A 23,338-nucleotide genomic window follows, 5' to 3' on the forward strand; every position below is an offset into this window, starting at 1 on the left:
GTTTATTTAGCTATTCTTTAATATTGCAGCAAATTTTAAGAAACTCTCTTTATCTGTTTTTATGCTCAAATGTTTTCTTAAGTATTTTTATGCTAATAGGAATGAAATTCTTTTCTTGATTTAATTTTCTCATTATTCATTTAATATATAAAAATACCATTGATTTTTCTAAGTTGATCTTTAGCATTAGTGAACTCATTTTTTCTAGTGGATTCATTAGATTCCTTAAATTTTCTACATAGGAGGCTATGGCACTTGCCCCCGAAAAAACTTTTCCTTTTCAATCTATATGCTTTTAATTTCTTTCTCTTACTTTCCTGGCCTGAATATATGTTCTGCTCCACTAAAATGCTGAATTGAAGAACAGAATTCTTTGCCTTGTTGGTATTCTTAATGGAACAGCATTTAGTATTCTACCAATAAAGATGATCATAGCTCTAGACCTTTTATCAGGTTGCAGGAGTTTCCTTCTGTTCTTTCTTTGCTGAGAATTTTTATCATGAATCAGGGTTGGTTTTGTAAACTGAGTTTTCTGCAAGTACTAAGATCACCATGGGGATTTTATCCTGTTTTCTTTTCATATGGCTTATTTCATTAATATTTGCATGTCATACCAACTCTTGCCTTTCTGATTAAAAACATAGTCATGACATAGAATGCTTTTAATGTATTTCAGTATTCAAAATGTTAATATTTTGTTAAGGATTTTTGTCTCTGAGTTCATGAGGATTATTGGTCTGAAAATATTAATATTTCCATCTCTTTTTCTGTTTTTGCATATAGACCACTTTTGCTGAACTTGTAAAATGAGTTTATTTCTCATCTGTTTTTGAAATCATGTCTAGGAATTCCTGATTATCCAGTGGTTAGAACTCAGTGCTCTCACTGCTATGGCTCCAGGTTTGATCCCTGGTCAGGAAACTAAGATATGGCATGCCAACTGGCCAAAAAAAAGAAATAATCTCTGTAGAATTGGTTGTATTCCCTCTTACATATAAAGTCATCTGGACTGGGTTGTTTTGTGTTGTTTTCTTTGACTATTTTAAATTACAAGTTGGATTTTTATAATAGATAAAAGGCTATCCAGATTTTCCTGTCTTTTTCAGTCCATTTTTATAACTTACATCTTTCAAAGAATTTGTCCATTTCATCTAAGTGTTTAGTTCATTGACACAAATTGCTTATAATATTCCCTTAGTATCCTTTGAATATTGATCGCATCTATAGTGCTGTCTCCTTCATCATGTCTGAAGTTGGTTATTTGTGTGTTATCTTCTCAGTCTACTACTAGTTTAGTAACTTTATTATTTTTAAAGATACGGCCTTACTTTTGTTGTTTTTTCTCTATTTTCTATTTTTTTGTTTCCTTCTTTTACCTTTATTAGTTTATTTGTCTTACTTTGGGCTTGATTTGCTCCTTTTTAAACCATTTAAGATGGAAGGTTAGATTACTGTTAACCTCTTTCTAACACAGACATTTAAATTTATTTCTTTCTGAGCACTCCTTTAGCTGCATCCCATATATTTAGATATGTTATATTTTTATTTTCATTCAAGATTTTTTTTCTCTTTCTACTTCTAATTTAGTGTTTCCTGAAAGTGTGGACTGATCGTCCTAAAATTAATCTCTGTAAGACTAAAAAATAATTCTTTTAATTATGTATTTTGCTTATGCCTAATAATTTTAATAGGTCTGATATCCTTTTTTTGATCATTTTTACTGCTTTGAGATAGCATGTGTGTTAGTCTTAATTTTTTCACATGTGGAATTTAAAGCTCATAATTTATTGAGACCTAAAGAATTACATAGAATCATCCTTCTTATACTTTTGCCAATAAAACACCAAATTGCAAGTGAAAATATTGAAGTGAATTAAAGCAGCACATTTTTTGTAGCATTTCAGATATAGTATGGAGTGTATATTTGTACATATTTTTAGTCAGTCTGAATAATAAGTATTTTAAAATATTTGGAGTTTTCTTAAATGCTGGCCTACCTATTACATAGGTAGTATTCTCTTCACATGTCCCTGACTAATTTCTCAGAACTAATCATAAGATCAGAGCAGAGGCATAGTTGGAAACATTCTCATTAATTCCATTCCCAAGTTATTTAATGAACCTTTTTGCAAGTAAATAACTAGTGTAAGTTGGGGAAAATGCATCAAAATTTCTCTTATTTAAGCTAATTGAACATTTTCACCATTCTTTCAGAAATAATACTACTATGAAAATGTAAATACAGAAGGTCTTCTAGATTTTAAAAAGGCTTAACAGCTAGTAATTATATTTATTAGACTCACAGTTTCAATAAATTTGTGGAAATGGTCATTTAAAAATATTAGTATTTTGAAAACTTACACCGTCTCAAAAAGCAGCATTTACTCACAGTTAGCATTAAATATCTGCATTAATATTCTGTTTTACGCCCCTAAAATTTTCTCACAGACTCTGAAATCATATGCAGTTAATTTAGAATTTGGTCCACTTCAGACTTGTTTGATTTTTCTCGTGTACTGAAGAGAATTATTTACTAAGCAATTAACAGTGTAAATATGAGATTTTTTTTATTTGGTTCACCTAGGGAGCCCAATTATTTTGAAGAACCTAAGTAGAATGATTTGCATATACAAAATCAATGTATAGATAAGTTTCAACATTAAGGTGTAGTCTCTAGTTTGAAACATCTCATGGGTAGTCAGTTTATGTTGTTATATACTTTGAAACTTAAATTGCATTTACTTTTAAATACTAACTTAGGTCTTTCACTAAATCAGTGTCCTACCCTCACCTCTGTTATTGGTCAGCTTTTCTGTAGATGATCAAATGTTTATGCATTGAACACCCTCTTCCTTAACATTTATGATGACTACTGTAAAGGTTTGTCTTTTCTTTTTTGCTCTGGACTTGAAGGCCAAAGTAAGCAGGTGTTGCATCATGCTGAACCCAATTACACGGGATCAAGAAGGATGCTGGGTGAGGGGGAGGAGCAGTAAGGTACTTTCCTTTGGGAATGCCCCACCATCTAGTGCCAAGTTCATTCCAATTCATAGCCAAGCATAATAGCCAATTGTCTTTGTCACTGCAGTGTTTCACAGGCAGTTTCTCAGATTTTTTTCCCTCTAATTTCCTAGGGGAGATGGACTCGTCTCTCTCATTTCTGCTGTGATCTATTACTTTTATTTTTAGTTGTGGATTTCTTTTGTTCAGAAGTGGTTTATGTCAACTGTAAAAAAAAAAAACTTGCTAATTGAAGTTATTGACATAATTTTATTTCACGTGCTTTAGTAAGTCTAGAAAAGCATCTTTTTATTTAAAACTTACTATTAAAGCATATGTTTTTATGATATTTAAAAATAATTTTGATAATTACCCTTAAAAAAAAAAATATTTTTATATCACAATAAAAAATAAAAAAAGTTTTTTCCAAATATGCTGTGTCATTTTTCTCTGTGCATTTTGTCTCTTTTTCTGTTTAGCAGCACATAGAAAAGTTCCAGACCTTGGAACTTTTACTAATTAAAGTTCAGCCAAATTAATAGCTGGGTGAGACTAAGCAGAAAGCAAGAAATATTTTTAAAAATGAATTTGTCATTCTTTCACACAATATTGTGGCATACTTATGGAGAAATTCAATAGCCAAAGAGAAATGACTGCCAAGATGCTAACATGAAATTTTTAAAACTTTCAAAAAAAAATTAACACCCTAAAAACTTACAAAAAGTTAGGGGGGGCACATGTAAAAAGTTTGCATCAGAGTCAATCTGGAAATCTCATCAGCATCCTTGCCTAGTTTAAAAAAAAAAAAAGAGGAACAACACAACATTCTGATGGCTAATACTTTTTATTTTGGAGTACTGTGCATGGCCACACTATTGGTCAGTTGTGTGGATTAAGATGTTCAGAGATGCTAAGACAATAACAACAAAATTTCCCTGCCACTCTTTTTGATGAAGCTTTTGAAAGAGTACTCCAGCAGAATTAAGGAGAACAGAATAGTCAAGAATTAAGACAACATCAGTTAATTCGGTCGCTCAGTCGTGTCTGACTCTTTGCGACCCCATGAATTGCAGCACGCCAGGCCTCCCTGTCCATCACCAACTCCCGGAGTAAGGATGACATAGGATCCAGGAAAAAAAGGTGATTGAAGAAAAGACCAAGGAGCCATATTCAAGAATGAGAGCTGGTCCATTATGAAAGCAACTCATGTTTGAAGAAAGTTAGGAATGGCATTTCCAGAGAAAAATGGAACTGGTGAATTATATGGTACTTTGAGAATTTAGAAAATAATATTGGATTTTGACAGAACTGATGGATCTGGAAAACATTAATTAACTACATAGAATATTAAACATTTTTTAGAAAATCAGGCAGTTATTAATTCTACAAAAAACTAAATGTGCAGAAGAAACCCTATTGATAGTATACCAGTTGACAATAGAGTGAACAATATCATAGCAATTATACCAATGGAAATACAATTAATACTGTTAATTTAACTAAAAGTTGAGCACTGATTATGTTGGGAGGAGAAGGATAAAGTAGTTTAAAGAGCTAAATCCTTGTTGAAGTCAGCAAATGTTGCCTCAATTCAGTTCAGTCACTCAATCGTGTCCGACTCTGCAACCCCATGAATCGCAGCATGCCAGGCCTCCCTGTCTGTCACCATCTCCCAGAGTTCACTCAGACTCATGTCCATCGAGTCAGTGATGCCATCCAGACATTTCATCCTCTGTCGTCCCCTCTTCCTCCTGCCCCCAATCCCTCCCAGCATCAGAGTCTTTTCCAGTGAGTCAACTCTTCACATGAGGTGGCCAAAGTACTGGAGTTTCAGCTTTAGTATCAGTCCTTCCAAAGAACACCCAGGGCTGATCTCCTTTAGAATGGACTGGTTGGATCTCCTTGCAGTCCAAGGGACTATCAAGAGTCTTCTCCAACACCACAGTTCAAAAGCATCAATTCTTTGGTGCTCAGCCTTCTTCATAGTCCAACTCTCACATCCATACATGACCACAGGAAAAACCATAGCCTTGACTAGATGGACCTTTGTTGGCAAAGTAACGTCTCTGCTTTTGAATATGCTGTCTAGGTTGGTCATAACTTTTCTTCCAAGGAGTAAGCGTCTTTTAATTTCATGGCTGCAGTCACCATCTGCAGTGATTTTGGAGCCCCCAAAAATAAAGTCTGACACTGTTTCCGCTGTTTCCCCATCTATTTCCCATGAAGTGATGGGACCAGATGCCATGATCTTCGTAACAATCAGTAAATCTAGAAATAGCAGAATAAGCATCAGTACTAAAATGTAAAAGAAAAGACAAACATCTGAATTATTTAAAAAATAGGTACTTTTGGGGAATGGTAGGGGGCCATGTTTCTCATAAACTTTTACAATTTAGGGTATTTTAAAACTCTTTGCAAATGTCTCTCCTAAAAATAAAATTTAATTTTTAAAGGAATAGTGGTGTTTAAATTGTCAAGGAAGTAGAATAATTATGGATTGTAGTTAACTTTGTACATTTTTGTCTCATTATTTTCTAGAGTTCCTGGAATAACTATTGCTACAGATATTATCTGTGGTTTTCCTGGAGAAACAGACCAAGATTTTCAAGAAACAGTGAAACTTGTTGAAGAGTACAAATTTCCAAGTCTCTTTATTAACCAGTTTTACCCAAGACCAGGAACTCCTGCTGCAAAAATGGAACAAGTTCCAGCACAAGTGGTAAGACATTTTTCTTGTAAGATATAAACTTTAGCCAGTAGCTATAACAGTGCAGCTGTGTTGCCTACCTTCACGCAACCAGCTCGTGGTATGACCCTTAAGTTACAAATTATGGAGTGTTTGTTCCCAGTTGGGGTCAAGGGCAGGGAGACCTTAGTACACTAAATGACCTTAGGCGACTAAAATGTTACTTTTTTTTTTTTTTCCTCTTGGGGAATGAGGGTCAGATAACACTGGGAAAATTTTTTTAAAACTTATATTTAGTACTAACTGTATTTACAAGATAAGTCCTTGAATGTTTGAAAATAAGGCAAAATTTAAAAATCTGTGAGTGAAGGAGGCTTCCCTACTTCATAAGAGCTGCTTTTCATAATTTGTTGCTTACTGGGGAGTCCCCTGGTTTTCTTCCCTTTCCATGGGATAGATTTGATGCTGTCTCTCTATTTCGGATGTGGTATTGCTTTCACAAGGAACCTCAATTTCATCCTTACACGTTCATTGATATATTAGAATAAGATGACATGAAATAAATGTGAAAGAGTTTGAGATCCAGGAAAGGCAAACTGTTTCCCAGAATGCCCCAGAAATTAATAGCCTCACACAATTTCTCACACAATAGCCAATTTCAGTTAAATTCATTGGCTCAAGATGAAAAAATATTAGTAAGCCTTAAGAGGAAGTAGAATTTTTTCAATGAAAAATTTCTGCTTTGTTTCTGATAACTAAAACAAATTGTGTGCCACCATTAATTTTTCATAAACATAAAAAGAAATCAAATGAATTCCTTGCTTTTTATATCTAAATTATAATTTTTTTGACATATAATATGCATACAACGAAATTACCTCTTTCCAGCATGTGGTTTTTCAAATTTTGATAAATGCATTCACTAGTGTAACTGCACCTACCATCAAAATCTGGAACAGTTCCATCAGATCCCCTCAAATTCCCTTTTACTTTTTTGTAGTCATCTACTCTCTCCATCCCCAGCTCCTGGCAACTACTGTTCTGTTGTCCTTAAATAGTCTAATTCATTCTTTTTTAAACTTCTTTAATAAAAAAAATTTTTTTGAGCTATGACATACATGCAGAAAAGTGTGTTTCTAGATGTTTTCTCTTCATCTCTTTTCTGGTTTCTTGCTGTTTGCTATAGCGAGGAGCGAGGTGAACAGCAGCAGTGACGTGTTTGGTCCCTACAGAAGTAGAGCTGCTGTCCACCCACAGGGCTGCTGGAAATACAGGCTCTGAAGCCCCACCCCACCCCAGACCTCCCCATTCAGTCTTCTTCTCCAAGTGATTTGTGTGTACATTAAAATTGTGGTCTTGGAGAATACTCTTGAGAGTCCCTTGGACTGCAAGGAGATCCAACCAGTCCATCCTAAAGGAAATCAGTCCTGAATATTCATTGGAAGGACTGATGCTGAAGCTGAAACTCCAGTGGTTTGGCCACCTAATGCCGAGAACTGACTCACTGGAAAAGACCCTGATGCTGGGAAAGATTGAGGGTGGGAGGAGAAGGGGACGACAGAGGATGAGATGGATGGATGGCATCACCAACGTGATGGACATGAGTTTGAGTAAACTCCGGAAGTTGGTGATGGACAGGGAAGCCTGGCGTGCTGCAGTCCATGGGGTCACAAAGAGTCGGACATGACTGAGCGACTGAACTGAACTGATCCTAGTTTACCATTGCTTTACTCATCGGTTTTTAATCTGTCTTCAAATCCACCTAAGGAATTTCTAACTTTCTTTAATTAATCTATTTTTTACTTCTAGAGTTAAAATATTCTTTTTTTTTTTTTTGTAGATTCCAGTGTTCTGATGAAGTTCCCCATACTTTCTTCTGTATTTTTTTTTAACATGTTTAATCAGTTACCTTAATGCCCATACTGAATTCTCTAATATCTGAATCTAATGTCAGTTTGTTTGTATTGACTTTTTTCCCTTGATTTTGATGACTTGTCTTCTCTTTCCATATATATGATCATTTTCATTCTATGATTACCTTTGTCTATTAATTTTTAAAAAACGGCTATGGGTTCTAGATTGTAATATATCTTCCTCTGGGAGGACTTTGGTTTTGTTAGACTCTAAGGTAAGGACTAATTATTGCAACTGATCTGAGATTGATTTTTGAAACTATTTTTTAGTCTTTCTGAGGATTGGGTTATTTCTAGCTTGCCCTAACTTTTTGAAGGCGGACAGTGGCGTGTTGGTATTTAACAGCTGACATTCAGTGGGATGGGTTCTGACTTGTAGCTTTTCCCGATTTCCATAGTGTAAATACTTTCACTGTTGCCAATTTCAAATCACCAGTGTGATATCACTCAACATCAAATTGGAAAAAGAAACACATAATCAACTCTTGGAACTGGTAAAAAGCCTGAGTAAACCAAAATTCTGTGGTGGTTACCAGGGCCTTTTCTTTATAGGAGGTTTTCAACTTTTAATTTTTGTCTCTGTAAGCTCATGAAAACGCTTAAGGCTCTGCATAGTTACTCAGTCTCTTAGCTTTTACTTGGCTTCTCAAGCTGCCATCCACTGCTTACAAATTGATAAATACCCAGAGGGGAAAAGTAGATTCAAATATTGAGCTTTTCTCTAGGATCTTCATTTCTCAGTTTCTCACTGCCTTGATAGCTTTTTGATGTTGAAACAGTACATATTATAAATTTTATTTACCTTTGCTAACTGTTGTTGGAAAGATCACTGGTCTGATACAAGCTGGTTTGCCTTAGCCAGAAGCAGAACTCTGCATAAAATCAGCTTTCAGATGCTTTTTATTTTGTTCTTTCATCTTTTACACATAACCCCTTAGCATCTTCCTTACATTTTTAGACTTCAGTCATCCAGCCCTGGCATAGCAGAACCTTTTTTTTAAAAAATGACTTTATATATTTTAGAGCAGTTTTAGATTCAAAGCAAAATTGAGTAGAAGGGACATAGAGGTCCCTTATGGTCTGCCACATACACATGCAGCTTCCCCTGATACCAGCATCGCTTGCCAGAGTGGTATGTTGGTTACATCATTATCACCCAAAGTCAGTAGCTTATATTTCATTTCACTCCACATTCTGTGGGTTTGGGCAAATGTGTAAAGACATGCAACTACCGTTATAGTATCGTACAGAATAGTTTATCTTCAATAAAAATCCTCTGTACTCTCCCTTTTCGTTGTTCCCATGCCCTTCAATGCTCCTGATTATTTTTACTGTCTTCATAATTTTGCCTTTTCAACTATGTCATATAGTCAGGATCCTAGAGTATTGTAGCCTTTTCAGATTGCCTTATTTCACTTAGTAGTATGCAGTTAAAGTTTCTCCATGTCCTTTTATGGCTTAATAGCTCATTTCATTTTGAAACAACAGAAATTCATTGTCTGACAATTCTGGATACTAAAGCCCAGAGGCAGGCCCCTGCTTCTCTGGACGACACAGGAGAATCCTTCCTTGCCTCTTCCTGGCTTTGGGTGGTTTCCTGATCGTCTTCCCCTTGCTTATATCTGCCTTCATGGTCACATGATGTCCCTATGTGTCTCTTGTCTTCATATGGCTGTCTTCCTGTAAGGGCTCCAGTCAGAACAGGTTTGGGACCCACTGTACTTCTCACCTCAACTTCTTACATCTGCAGTAACCCCCTTTTCAAATAAGGTTGTGTTCTGAGGTTAAGGGGTTATGACTTCATCATACAACACAATCCACAGCACTTCTCTAAATGTCTGTAATTATGCTCTAGGTGAAAAGTGTAGCCTGAAAGACTTTGATCTTTATAAAATTCAGAATCTTTAATAAAGGGAAATAAGTATTAGTGATGAAACTTTAGAGGCTTTCCATCAAAGAGAGGATGTATCATGTGCCTTGAATCTCATTGGTTTTCTTAAATTTATCAAAAGTTAACAATTGTCTACTTTAAAGTAGGTACTTTTGAAACTCCTTAGTAACTAGACTTCACTAAAGTAAAACACTGCTACCAAATACTCATTGGAAAAGACTGATGCTGGGAGGGATTGGGGGCAAGAGGAGAAGGGGACGACAGAGGATGAGATGGCTGGATGGCATCACTGACTCGATGGACGTGAGTCTGAGTGAACTCCGGGAGTTGGTGATGGACAGGGAGGCTTGGCGTGCTGCGATTCATGGGGTCGCAGAGTCGGACACAACTGAGCAACTGATCTGATCTGATCTGATCTGACCAAATACTTAGATAGGAAAATTTTCTTTAAGTTGTTTCCTTATCTAAAAAAATCAGTGATAACAATAGGCTCTAACCCATACTGAAAGAAAAACAAAATAACAGTTACTTTCAAACAACACTTTTTATCCTGTCTTTAGAATGCCTCTTAGTGAAAATATGTTGTTGCCTTGAATATATTTTATTTCCATTAAAATCAGACTCCCCAGATGTTCTTTCAAAAGGTCAAATTTGCATGTTTATATTTTCTATTTCATTGAGTCTTCCTTTCTTAGTCTTCATTAATCTTAAGTAATTCTATTAGTATTTTAAAAATTGTGGCTGAGGTTCTTAGTCTAACTAGAAAAGGTAACATAAGTTTAAAAAGTCCTTTGATTCTTAGCTATCATTTCCAGACTTTCTTTTTAAGAAAATTTTGATGAAGAATAAATAATGAAACTGTAATGAAGTCTGTGTTTTAAGAGGCCTATGACTTGAAAAAAAATAATTTTTAGGTGACAAGACTAGCTTTGGAATGTTCATGTTGGTTTAAAACATTACCTTGTAATATTAAACCCACCTGCTTGCTTGTCTTACGTCTTGGAACCAGAGATAGAGATAATGTGTTTAGATCTATGTTAGCATAAAATACTCATAACTCACTCACATGCAGTTTCTAGTGCATTTACCCTAGGGATGATGCTTCTTCCTCAGCTCCAAGAGTGTAGGTGCTTGTTTCTGAGACAGCTGCAGGGCCATCCTTAGGGTAGATGAAGGTAGCTTTGCTGAAACTGTGCCCAGCGGATTTCGCTGAGGGAGTGAATTTCTGCTGGAGGTATTTCAGATCAGGGCTAGGTGACCACTTGGAATAGATGTCAAATAAGAAATGTTCTTAAATCATATGCAAATTTAAAAATGGTGACATATAACTGCTCTCCCAAATCTAGCTGCCTATGAATTCTTTAAAAAAGCAGATGGAGAAGTAAAGCAGATAGATAAGAACTTTGTCACTTTTCTCTAAATGTTTTTAAAACTGACTGTTGTTTCTGAGTATGATGTAAAAGTTTAACAGCTTAATATTTTAGAGAATCTCAAGTTGCCTTAATGGAAGGAATTCTGATATTTTTACCTTGCTTGATAGCATAATTACATTATTTACACAGTTTCTGATTTTCAAATTAAACTTTTTTCTTTGGGAGGAGAGGGAAAAGTATTTTCCAGAGTTTTTATACTCTAGATTGTTCATTGTATTTTATTCTAAACCAATTTCCAATCATACCTCAAGGCAAGCCCTTTTTCTCATGATCTTTTTCATTTGATTTATCTTTTCAGAAGGAATATTTTGGGTTTCTTAAGCAGTTAATTGCATTTGGTTCCTATAGTGGGTCTTTTAAGTTTCTTTTTTCTGGACATGTCATATCTCTTTTTACTTCCATTTTTGATAGAGTTTTTAGCCTGACAATAGTTTTGTTTTTATAGATTTCAGCAGATTACTTAGAATCTTTTATGATGACTCTATAGTAACAGTGAGAAGTGTGAGCTGGGTTTTCATCCATATAGGTGGTTGGGAATCACCTACCTTGTATGAATTTTAATACAGATGGTATTCATTTAACAAATGGAGAAGCAACTTGAATGGTCTGTAAGGCCCCTTGAAACTCTTAATTGTCTTTGATTCTCTATCATTTGGTCTTAAGGCCACCATTCAAACCAATATTTAGAAACTTTGGGTGCTTTAGCTTCCTAGATCATCCACTTAAATATGTTTTCTGCATTTCCCTATTCTTTCACCTTTTCCTTTATTATAAATCTGATGACTTTTTGTTTGTGTAATCAGTTAATTAAATGGCCTTTTCTTGACTATAAACTACTAATAGTAAACATAATAATTTGTTTTTTGTGGGGACTTGTAATGGTGGCAGTAAGACCAACTGTGGTAGAGAGAATAAATGACTCCCAAAAATGTCCACAGGCTAATCCTCACACCTGTGAATGCATTGCCTTACAGAATAAAAAGGGCTTTTAAGATGTGAGTATGTGAAAGCATGTTAAATGGGTGGGGTCAGTGTAATCTCAAGAATTCTTCTAAGAGGAAGGCAAGAAGGTTAAACCTACAGAGAGGAGATGTAAGATCAGAAGTAGAGATCAAGTAATATGCTTTGAAGATCAAGGACAGGACCATGAGCTAAGGGATGCTTGTGGCCTCTAGAAACTGGAAAAGGCCAGGAACAGATTCTCCCTTAGATATTCCAGAAGGAACACAGCATTGCCTACACCTTGACTTTAGCCCATGAGACATGGTTGTAGGCTTCTCACCTCCAAAACTAGGAAAGAGGTAGCATCAGTGAGACCACTGTTCATCTTTACTGCCATAGGTGGGTTTTTGTTTGTTTTTTAAGGTGATTGCTCCTGATTCCTCTCAGCCTGAATCATTCTTCAAAAAATCCCATCGCTCCCTCCATGAATCCTCACTGCCCCTGCCTTGATTTCTGCACTCTGAATCTGACCTTTTGCCTGCCTGCCTGCCACTTACCTTTTTATTAAGTCCTGATGTGATGGTAATGAACTAATTCCATTGTCATGTAAATCAGTTCTCATGTAGTCAAGCCCACAGGACTAGACATATGTAGACTGTAACTCCAGGATGGAGCCATGTTTTGCTCAGGATGGTAAAGATAAGAAAAAGCACAGATTTTTGTTGGTACCTGAAACCCTTTCATATGACTCTTCTATTAAATACAAGCTATTGTAAGAAAAAATTAGAGATGGCTATACTTTAGAACCATGGTTTGTCTTGAAAACCTTAGTATTTCAAGTTTTCTAAGATAATACAATTTTAGGACAGTGAAAAGTCAGATATGATTTGAGAACCTTGAGTTCAGTGATAGCAGTCTGAGTTCGTACTTTATGGTGACCTCATAGAAAGTTGCTTTTTTTTTTAACCTTTCTTAGAAAAAAATTTGCTTCATATGATTTTTTTAGATTTTTTGCTTTCATTTTGGCATTTATTTTTAGCCTGCTTATTTTATGAATTTATAATTACCAAATAGTGGGAAGGTATGTGGTTATAAGTTTTCTATCAGATGCTGAATAATTGTGGGTATTCGGGTTGAGAAGGACTGAGTGATTTTGTATTAAATAAAGAGAATATAAACTCTATCCTTTGCAAAGTCATCTTTATTATATTTTAGTCTAACTTTTTTTCAGTGATGATTACATGCTTTGATTCATACAAGTTTCAGAAAAGTTGGAAAGATCTACATAATTCTTTTATGCCTTTTATATGAATTTGATTTATTAAAATTGTAATATTCAATTTGAACTCACTTTTATTACCTTAATAACAATTTTAGAACTGAGTGGACTCTTCGGAGTAACTTCTAAAGATAAAGAACCTTAAGATCTATCCTGTTTTTTGATCTTATATTATTTTTTCTGTGATAACTATGGTTCATTAATAACTCCATATTTATAACCTTCCAAGGGATTTATATGTGTAGTTCCAAGTATTAGAGCTAATGTTAAATGTGTGTTTAGGTCAACAGAATATATTTGGTAATTTAATATGACACTCTTTTCTAACTTCTGCCTCTTAGGATCATGTTTATTTCATGATTAAGGACTATCTTTATTTTTGCTACTCATAATAAGATACCTTTATCAAAGTGGTATGTAAGATTAGAAGATATATTGGCAGGGAAAATAACCTTCCATTGTTTGAATATTAATGTGTGCCTGAATCATATAGTCTGTATTTTTCATGTACTTTGTCCTATATTATTCCTCCAACAAAACTTTTCGGTATTGTTTTATACTTTAGGGGTGAGTTAGGTGAGACTCAGAGAAGTTAAATAAACTCATCCATGGACTTCCCTGATGGCTGAATGGTAAAGAATCCACCTGCCAGTGCAGGAGATACAGTTTCAATCCCTGGGTCAGGAAGATACTCTGGAAAAGAAAATGACAACCCACTCCACTATTCTTGCCTGAAATGTCCCATGGACAGAGGAACCCGGCGGGCTGCAGCCCACGGGTTACAAAGAGCACACGACTGAGCATGCGCGTGCGCATAAGTGACGTGTCTGAGACCCCGTTCTTTTCTGACTCTTGGCGCCATACTCTTATAAACAGTAAAATAAGTATTTATCCCACAGAGTCAAAATAATTTAAGGATATTTTGACCAAAAAGTGTTGGTTTCCAAAGTTGTTTTTCTATCATAGCAGTGATTTCTAAAAATTTTTGTTTCTTAAAAATGATTGTAAACTGATAGAAAAGTTGTATACCTCCAGTATACCCTTTATCCAGAGTTACCAGATTTTAACATTTCCCTACATTTGCTTTTTCTCAAGAAACAGACACTTAGACATTGACTTTTCCCCCTAACCTGCAATGGAATATAATCTGAGAAAATGCACACACACACACACACTCACAAAACTGACATCATGCTGCTTTGCCGCTTAATATCTAGTGTGCATTTCCCAAAAACAGTTTCTTAATCACAATATTGTTATCAAATTCAGGAAGCTTAACAATGATACAGTGCTTTCTCTAATTTACAGTTCAGATTCCAATTTTGTCAAGGATCCTGACATTGTCCTTCATAACTGTCATTTTTCTGATATGGGACTCAGTTCAGAATCTTACATTTAAGCTGTTTAGTCCTCTTTAATCAAGATAGTTTCTCAGATTTTCTTTATATTTTGTGGTGTGTTGACACTTTTTAAGAATAATGGCCAGTTATTTTATGGAATGTCCCTCAATTGGGGTGTGAATTTTCCTCCTGTTTAGATTCATGTCACATATTTGGCCCTGTTTAAGTAAACAAATGATGTTATATCCTTCTCAGCATATCACATCCGGAGACACATAATGCCTTTCTGTCCCTTGCTGGTGATCATGCGGTTAAGGTGGAGTCTGGTTTTCTCCACTGAATACTTATCTATTTTTAGCAAAAGAATGTTTAATCTCAAGTATTTAATAGGATCATAGACAGGGATAAGAAAAAAAAAGGCCTTGAAAACTCAAAAATTTTAGTGATTTAATTCACACTTTCAATTTTATGATAGCTTGAACTGCCATAATGATGTAATTGAAACAATTTTTCCTTTCTTAGTTTTAATATATTCTAAATCTTTAGATTTTTTCTATCAGTTTTTAATCCTTAGAGTACAATTGTTTTAAACAAGATACTTTTCCCATCTTTTAATTGAAGCATAGTTGCTTTATAATGTTTTAGGTGTACAGCAGAGTGATTCAGTTTTGTGAATGTGTATATTTGTGTATTTTCTCAGATTATATTCATTGTAGGTTATTGCAAGAAACTGAATATAGTTATGTGTGTTATGCAGCAAATCCTAGTGTCCATCTGTTTTTTTATTTAATGTAGTGTATATCTGTTAATCCCAAATTCCTAATTTATCCTTCCCCACCCCTGAACATGACAGTTTAAATTGGGTGTGCAGGGACAGAGAGGGGAAACTAAAATTGGAAAGGCAGAAAAATTGTTTCATTGACGTGCCTGTATATTTACACAGCAAATAAGCACATGTAGAACTTTCATTCTTAAAAATTGTGCATATCAAAAACTTGTGTGGATTGAGAGGAGCTAGGAAAATTCATGGATCTTTAACATTTGGAGGGAATTCATAGGTCATGAGTGAGATATTTCTCCTGAAATACTGTGATACTTACCAACTCTGTTGGAATATACCCAGTGTCAAAGTCATACTGCTGGAATAAGAAATGTTTTCCATGTATCTTTTATTCCTTTAGTCTTTCCTCTTGAACTTTGTTATTGGTGAAATGAAAAGGCATCCTCTCAAACTGCTTTCTGAGTCATTTTAACTTATTATTTTAGGACAAACAAATATAAAAAGGTGGAGGGCAAATTCTGTATGTAAATTCTATGGCGGAATCCAGTTACTGTTGGTTCTACTTGGAATCAAGCACAGAAACTTGATTGAGATCACTGGGGACATTACAGAGTTAATGAAAAGATTCAGTAATTGATGGATCTCTTCCCAACTAACTTGATATTAAGTCTTAGAGAGCCCAGGAGCTCCAAGACCCCCCTAGGGAGCAGCCCTCTTTATTCAGATGCTATTAAAATGAAAATCAGAGTGTTCTTCAAGGGTCTAGAAAGGTTATCCAAATGGATAATTTGTCAGGTACCTGAAATCCTATTCCATTAGAGAATTTAAAGACCACTTTGAAGTAGTTTAATTTGATTTCATCTTCTATTAGCGGCCAGAATTATACAGGGACAGATTGGAAGATGGAAAGAGGCTCTCTGCTGGCACCTCACACCAGTATGACGTAACCACAGCAGTCAGAGTGCCCATAATGACCAAAAACATGGTGCTGGGGAGGGGTTTAAGTCTCTTGATCCCTTTGGAAATTGGATCTGCTGTTGTTAAAAATATAGTTAAAACTATAGTTAGTGTCAAAAAAGTCAAAGTGTTAGTCCAGGTCTCTAATTCTAGGTCAGTGGGTCTTAGCATTTTTTGAGAATTTGATGACATATATAAATATATATATATAATATTTACTACACATATATACATGCACATATATCCATACATGTGCATTCTTTCCAGAAAAAAGGCAAATTTTCCTAAAAATGTTAATGTTTTTAGAGTGTATAGGTGTCCTTAGGCCACGCATGGTAAGGAACAGTGTGCAGACCGATTTGTGTCACCTGACTGGCCTCTGTTGTCTCTGTTGACTTCCTGTCCACAGTTGGACATTTCCTCAGAGATGGCAGGCGCCAACAGTGAATGCTTGCTGAATGGAATAAAAGGTTAAGTGTAGACTAACCACATAATTGCAGAAGAAGTCTCATAAAAACACTAACTTTGATAAATAGATTCTTTCATGAGGAAAACATACTTGAACATATGATTAGTGAATATGCTTCATATAAACCTAACAAAGAAAACCAAGTCAAGAACAAAGATAGTACAGCATTTCTAGAAACTGGACTTATAGAGGTCTGAGATAGAATGAGAAAGAGACCGCTCTAAGAGTCATAAAATAGGACTGAAGCAGTTTATAAATGGCATTTAAATGAAACTGAAACAACACACGTGCTCTGTAGGTTAAATGATTGGTTGGATTTTTTGTTGTTTGGGGTTTAGGGGATGTGGACGTTCTATCAGAATGTAATCATTATTTATAATGAAAACAGTGCAGCCTGATTCCAAACAACCAGTTTACTTCATCATCTGCATTCTGGGGGAGAGACAGTTCAGCTCATGTACTTTATGCTTAGGCAATCAAAGATTACTAAACAGCTGAGGAACACAACTAACATGAAGAATAGGGCCAAAGCAAACAAAGAGAAGTGGGATGAGAGAAAGGGGGAAAAAATAGACACAGGACTACACAGAAGGAAAAAAGCTTTAAAAAAAAAAAAAAGACCTTGATATTCTCAGAGAAATGAGAGAAAGTATTATATTCCTGAAACAAGATCAGACTGCCAAAAGTAAAGATTTAGAGAATAAGAATAATTCTTGGACATTAAAAGCATGGTAACAAAGTGAAAAATTCAGGAGAGTTAGAAAATAAAGTAGAGGAAATCTCCAGAAAGTAGAACAAAAGGAAATGAGATAGCAAATTTACTAGGGAAAGAAAGGAAAATTAAAGAACCAATCCAGAACAGGCTAACATTCAAATAATAGGAATTCCAAAATAAGTAAACAGAGAAGGATGCAATTATCAATGAAATGAGTCAGGGATATTTCCTGTGACTATAGGACATGAATTGCCAACAGAAAGCCATCACCCCGAGACCAGCAGTATGTATGAAGACTAGACCTCTACTAAGACAAGAGACACGATCCAAGTCACATTAAAAGGATCTGTAATCAGAATGGCTTCAGACTTTTTAATGGCACCCAGAAAATGAATGATGCCATCTCAATTCTGAAGTAAAATGCTTCCCGTCCTAGAATTTAATATCTCACCAAAGTATCAATCAGGTTCCAACATACCTCTTTTTCAGAAAGCTTTTAGAGAATTTCTGAGCATCATCAAAACAAAGGAGTATACTGAGAAAGGATTTAAGACAAAAGAAACAGAAGACTCAACACAGATGAGAGGCAAGCAGAATCTCCAAGACCATGGTTAAAGAGAGAGCCATGAATCAGAAGAGCTTGGAGAACAACCAGACTAAACATTTAGTCTGAGGGAAAGACTTCAAGAAGATTAAAAGGATAGACTACTTCATGTGAATGAATGTCTTGAACAAAGTCTTAGATAAGTGGAAGGGAATTGGGGATTGAATTAGCAAATGCATAGAAGATTAAGTAAGTGAGAAAAATGACTTTAACTCCAGAAAAAGAAAATATACATAAAAGGAAATGTGATCATAGTTGTTGCACAGCCAGATGCTGCATGGCATGTGTATGATGTCATCATATCAGGAAGTGGAGCTAGGAAACATACAAGTGAACAGGGGGAGGGGAAGGTGTGAAAGCTCATGTCCTATAGTGAAAGATCCATGTGTAGTATTTAAGACTAAAAAGTAAGGATAGCAATAAAGACATGTTTACTTAGCAATATGGTGATAAATAGACTAAATACTACTGAGGAAGCAGAATTGGGAAAGGGCAGCTGGGAAGGATGTTGAGGTTGACTCTGTCAGATTAGATGCAGGTATAAATGATTTTGGAAAACAACTGAAAAGAAAAGCAAATGATGGGGAGATTAGGATTAAGAGAGTTGCTAAAACCAAACAACACACAGAAAAAAGAGATTACCCCATCACTGCAAACTCTCCAACCTAGGAATTTGTCACTGCTGCTGCTGCTGCTGCTGCTGCTAAGTCGCTTCAGTCGTGTCCGACTCTGTGCAACCGCATAGACGGCAGCTCACCAGGCTCCCCTGTCCCTGGGATGCTCCAAGCAAGAACACTGGAGTGGGTTGCCATTTCCTTCTCCAATGCATGAAAGGGAAAAGTGAAAGTGAAGTCGCTCAGTTGTGTCCGACTCTTAGCGACCCCATGGACTGCAGCCTACCAGGCTCCTGCATCCATGGGATTTTCCAGGCAAGAGTACTGGAGTGGGGTGCCATTGCCTTCTCCAGAACTTGTCGAGGTGCACATAAAAGCCAAAGAAGAGGCCAGCGGTGTTGAAGGAGAAAAAGAGTTATAAAGAATGCATAGCTCTTTATATGAGCTATAACCTATATGGCTAATAGGTTCATAAAGAACTTCCAACATTGCTCTGAAATTTAAAAAAAAATAATAATGAAGCTTATGGTCATCTGCTGTTTGTAATAGAGGAAACCAGTTTATCCAGTCACTGGGTGACAAGATGGAGGTTGAAAGTTGCTTAGTCGTGTCTGACTCTTTGTGACCCCATGGACTATACAATCCGTGGAATTCTCCAGGCCAGAATACTGGAGTGGGTAGCTGTTCCCTTCTCCAGGTGATCTTCCCAACCCAGGAATCGAACTCAGGTTTCCCGCATTGCAGGTGGATTCTTTACCAGCTGAGCCACCAGGGAAGCCCAATTGCTGATAAAATGCATGGAGCATTCGGTAAATCTTTGAGTAAATGGATAAATACTTACCATTGTATAGTTATGAGCACTTTGAAAATATATAAAGCACTGTATAAATGTCAAAAAATAGTGTTTGGACTTTGACATTTATTAAAGTTACTTTAAGCATAACTCTTAAAATCATCGTAGTCAGGTAGTTTATCCAGCTTTTTCTAAGATACTCTTGTGATTTTGCATTGTAAACGTGCATGTATGTTTACCTAAAGGCCTTTTCTCCTTCTTTTTTTTTTTCACCTTAGGATCATCTCCCAGTCCGAAAAAAGCAGAAAGCACACAATATTCACAATAAGTAGCTATCAGGGTCTTCTCACTTAGCTCTTCCTCTTTGGAGACAGAAAGATAGGTGAGAGATGAGAGATTGATGAGGGTGTGAGAGTGGTTTGAAGAGGCTGAGGAAGGAGTCCTTCCCTGAGCCCCGAGGATATGCCTTAGGGGATAACTCCCTAAGAACCAGGAGCCTGGCTGAAGTGACAACAGTTGTACAACCTCCAAGGAAGTTTGTAATCCTGGACTTGGTAGAAGCATGCCCGTCTTCTCATTACTTACTAGTCAGGCCTGTCATTTGGTACAGAAACCTACCCTCTCTGGGCATTTTTTTTTTCCTGCTTGTGTGAACATGGGTTAATTTCTCCAAAAGTTATTATGTAACATGAATTACATTTAGCTGGAGTTGTCTCGTGTTGGAATGGGCACAGCGCAAACCACAGCCACTTTATGTTCCTCCTATCTTGCCCTTGGTCTAACTTCCCAGGCCTCAACCACCTACCCACCTCCACCTGCATCTTTCTTGACAGTGGCTGAAAATATTGTTTGTCTTAGAGCCAACCTCAGAAATTTCCATCCACTGGCTGGATGCCTAGTAACCTTGTTCTGCAACGTGAAAAAGAATCGACTGATTTCTGAAGTGACGAGGACAAGAGAATGGAGAAGATTGAGCTATATATTAAATTGTCTTCTGGTTATCAAATAAAGAGTCCTCTGTCATAAAGGCCAAAGATAAAAAAAGAAAATGTGTATGTTTAATACATAGAACAAAAATAAGTCTATTTTTGATGCAGGACTGGAGGAGAAAATAGGTCAAAAAGCCCAACCGTCCCTGAAATGAATTTTAGACTCTTATTATTGATGTGATGGGGCAGAGAGAGATATGGGTGATGGTCGCGTTGCTGATAAAAGTGATTTTTTAACAGTAGATGCTGAATTAGATGTAGAAAGCAGAAGAGTTATCAAAACTACATTGTCATGTCTGACCTTCCAGGTCCCAGTCGTGGAATCATAATAAAAACGAGTTGTGGGCTTATCTCGAGATGCAGCAATAACTGGCGCAGAACAATTTTTGAGCTCTTTGAATAGAGTGATACCAGGGGTTCTTTGGGGTCATGAAGGAGATACATTGGTTTTGATCAGTTTTTAGAACCATAGAGCAGCTTATTTGTGGGTCAGAAAAATTTAGTTTCCTTCATTCTCGTGTCATCGTTTTTCCCCTTGGGTGCGAGGGGGGTTAGCCTCTGGAAGCCATGATGAGGCTCTGAGCCTTAATAGAGTTTGTGCAGATCCAGACTGTACAACCCTGTGCATTTCACTATGTTGGGCTCCAAACTCACCAAATGTTAGATACAGTAAAAGCATGTTACTACCTCTCTGTAAAGGACAGGAAGGAAAGTATTTAATGCCAATACAGAAAGACATAGGACTCCAGGGCACTAATTAGAAAAAGCCAACCTGCATTTATTTTTATCCACTTGCAAAACAGCATTCTCTCATAGTTACATCTCTGATACAACTTCCTATTTTTACCTTTTTTCAGTTATATAATTTGTCCTTACTAAAAGGGTTTACAGACATCAGATGTTGTTATTAAGCAAGTAGACAAAAAGTTTAATAAAATCACTTGTCCCTGTCCTCTCCCTAATTTCAAGCAGGTCATAGCATAGTCAAACTTTGGAGACAAAAATAAAGGCCATGAAGTGCGTAGATGGCAGCGGATTTGTTGCCTGATGCTGTTCACTGGGTTGTGTTGATGGGCCAGACATCCAGAGGGTTTTAGCACCGTTAACTGGCCGTTCTAAAATACCACAGTGAGAACAGTTGTGACGTGTTAAAGGGATTTAAAAAAATTTTTAAGTGACAGTGAAACCTCTTCTTGTATTGGTAATATTTATATGTATGAATTGGTCTAGAAATTCTCAAATTGTGTGAAAGCAAATTTTATAGGAATTAGATTAAGCCCAGTTTCCTTTCCTTTGCCAAACTGCTCAGGTAAAGAGTACCCAAAGGGATGGGGTGTGGGAATGGAAAAACCTCCGTGCGGAGTAATATTTATTCTTGCTCAGCAAGTGTTTGGGTTATGTTGTAAAAGCTAGTACTGAATGTATGGATAGCGAATCAGTTATCTGGCTCTATTCTGAACTGTTATTGGTTATTTTATTTACTTGTTTATTTTAAATGTTAGTAGCTCAAGTCGTGTCTCACTCTTTACAACTCCATGGACTGTAGCCCACCAGGCCCCTCCATGCATGGGATTCTCCAGGCAAGACTACTGGAGTGGGTTGCCATTTCCTTCCCCATGGGATTTTCCCAACCCAGGGATCGAATCCGAGTCTCTCACATTGCAGACAAACTTTACCATCTGAGCCACTAGGGAAGCCCTTGTGGGTAATGCATGACTTATAGCTGTTGATTTTGTCCTTTCCTAGTATTTTTTCTGCTTGGCAAAAGAAACCGGTGCTGTCCTTCCCCATCCTGTGTGTAACTTGTCAGGGAGAGGAGCAGTTTTCGTGAGGGTGTAGACATGCTAACAAAAAATGTTGTGTACATATAACTTGACTCAAAAGCAAAGTCCCGTGGAAATAAGTTTCAAATTCTGGAGTTTTTATGATTATCATCTTGAAGCAACATTTTACGGTTATAAAAATAACTATCAGGCATAAAATTAATTTGCATTAACTTAGTAATCTGTATACAAACCATAAACAGGCCATTCGTTAGCACAGTCACTTAATAAACAGTGTTAATGCCACAATGTTAATAGCCAGAATTTTTGCGATTCATTTAGCAAACATTTAAGTACTTGCTGTCTGTGTGCCTGGTTGTGGTTAAATGTGATTATTTCTCCCTGCTAGTTTGTAAGTTCTGTTGAGTCCAGTGGCCTCATCTGACTTGCTTTCCAGCTCAACAGTGATGAGTATGACCCCCTGGGTACACAGTCAATGCATCAACTGAATGAATCATAGATTCTATTAATAGCTGAGGGTTTTTTTAAATTTTATTTTATTGGAGTATAGTTGATTTACAATGTTGTATTAATTTCTGCTGTACAGCCAAGTGATTCAGTTGTGTATATATACATTGTTTTTCATACTCTTTTCCATTATGATTTATCACAAGACATTGAATATACTTCCCTGCGCTATACAGTTACGACATTGTTGTTTAGCCACTCTGTATATCACAGTGTGCATCTGCTAATCTCAAACTCCCACTCCGTCCCGCCCCCAGCCCCCTTGGCAACCACAAGTCTGTTCTCTAGATTTGGGAGTCTGCTTTGTAGATAAGTTCGTGTCATATTTTAGATTCCACATATAAGTGATATGGTATTTGTCATTCTCTTTCTCATTTACTTCACTTAGTATGATAATTTCTAGGCTCATCCATGTTGCTGCAAATGGCATCATTTCATTCGTTTTTATGGAGCAGTATTCCATTGTGTATATGCACCACATCTTCTTTATCCATTTATCTGTCAATGGACATTTAGGCTTCTTCCATGTCTTGGCTTTTGTAAATAATGCTGCTATGCACATAGGGGTTTAGTAACTAAATTTTAAAGCTTAGAGAGGATATTTTAGGTACAGAGGAAGAGAGTGAAGGCAGAAAGACTTG

At 36.3% G+C, this 23,338-nt stretch overlaps 1 protein-coding gene across 3 annotated transcripts in view; it reads left to right on the forward strand.

The window, feature by feature from the left end:
- CDKAL1 (CDK5 regulatory subunit associated protein 1 like 1) overlaps positions 1-23,338 on the forward strand; it is a 634,266-nt gene that overhangs the window by 475,490 nt on the left and 135,438 nt on the right. For all 3 annotated transcript variants that reach the window (XM_070360762.1, XM_070360760.1, XM_070360761.1), the window contains one exon: positions 5,539-5,719. In XM_070360762.1, coding sequence (XP_070216863.1) covers positions 5,539-5,719 — 181 coding nt within the window. The remainder of the gene's footprint in view (positions 1-5,538; positions 5,720-23,338) is intronic.

Source organism: Bos mutus, chromosome 23 (genome assembly GCF_027580195.1).
Source record: "Bos mutus isolate GX-2022 chromosome 23, NWIPB_WYAK_1.1, whole genome shotgun sequence".
In the NCBI taxonomy this organism is placed as follows: domain Eukaryota; kingdom Metazoa; phylum Chordata; class Mammalia; order Artiodactyla; family Bovidae; genus Bos; species Bos mutus.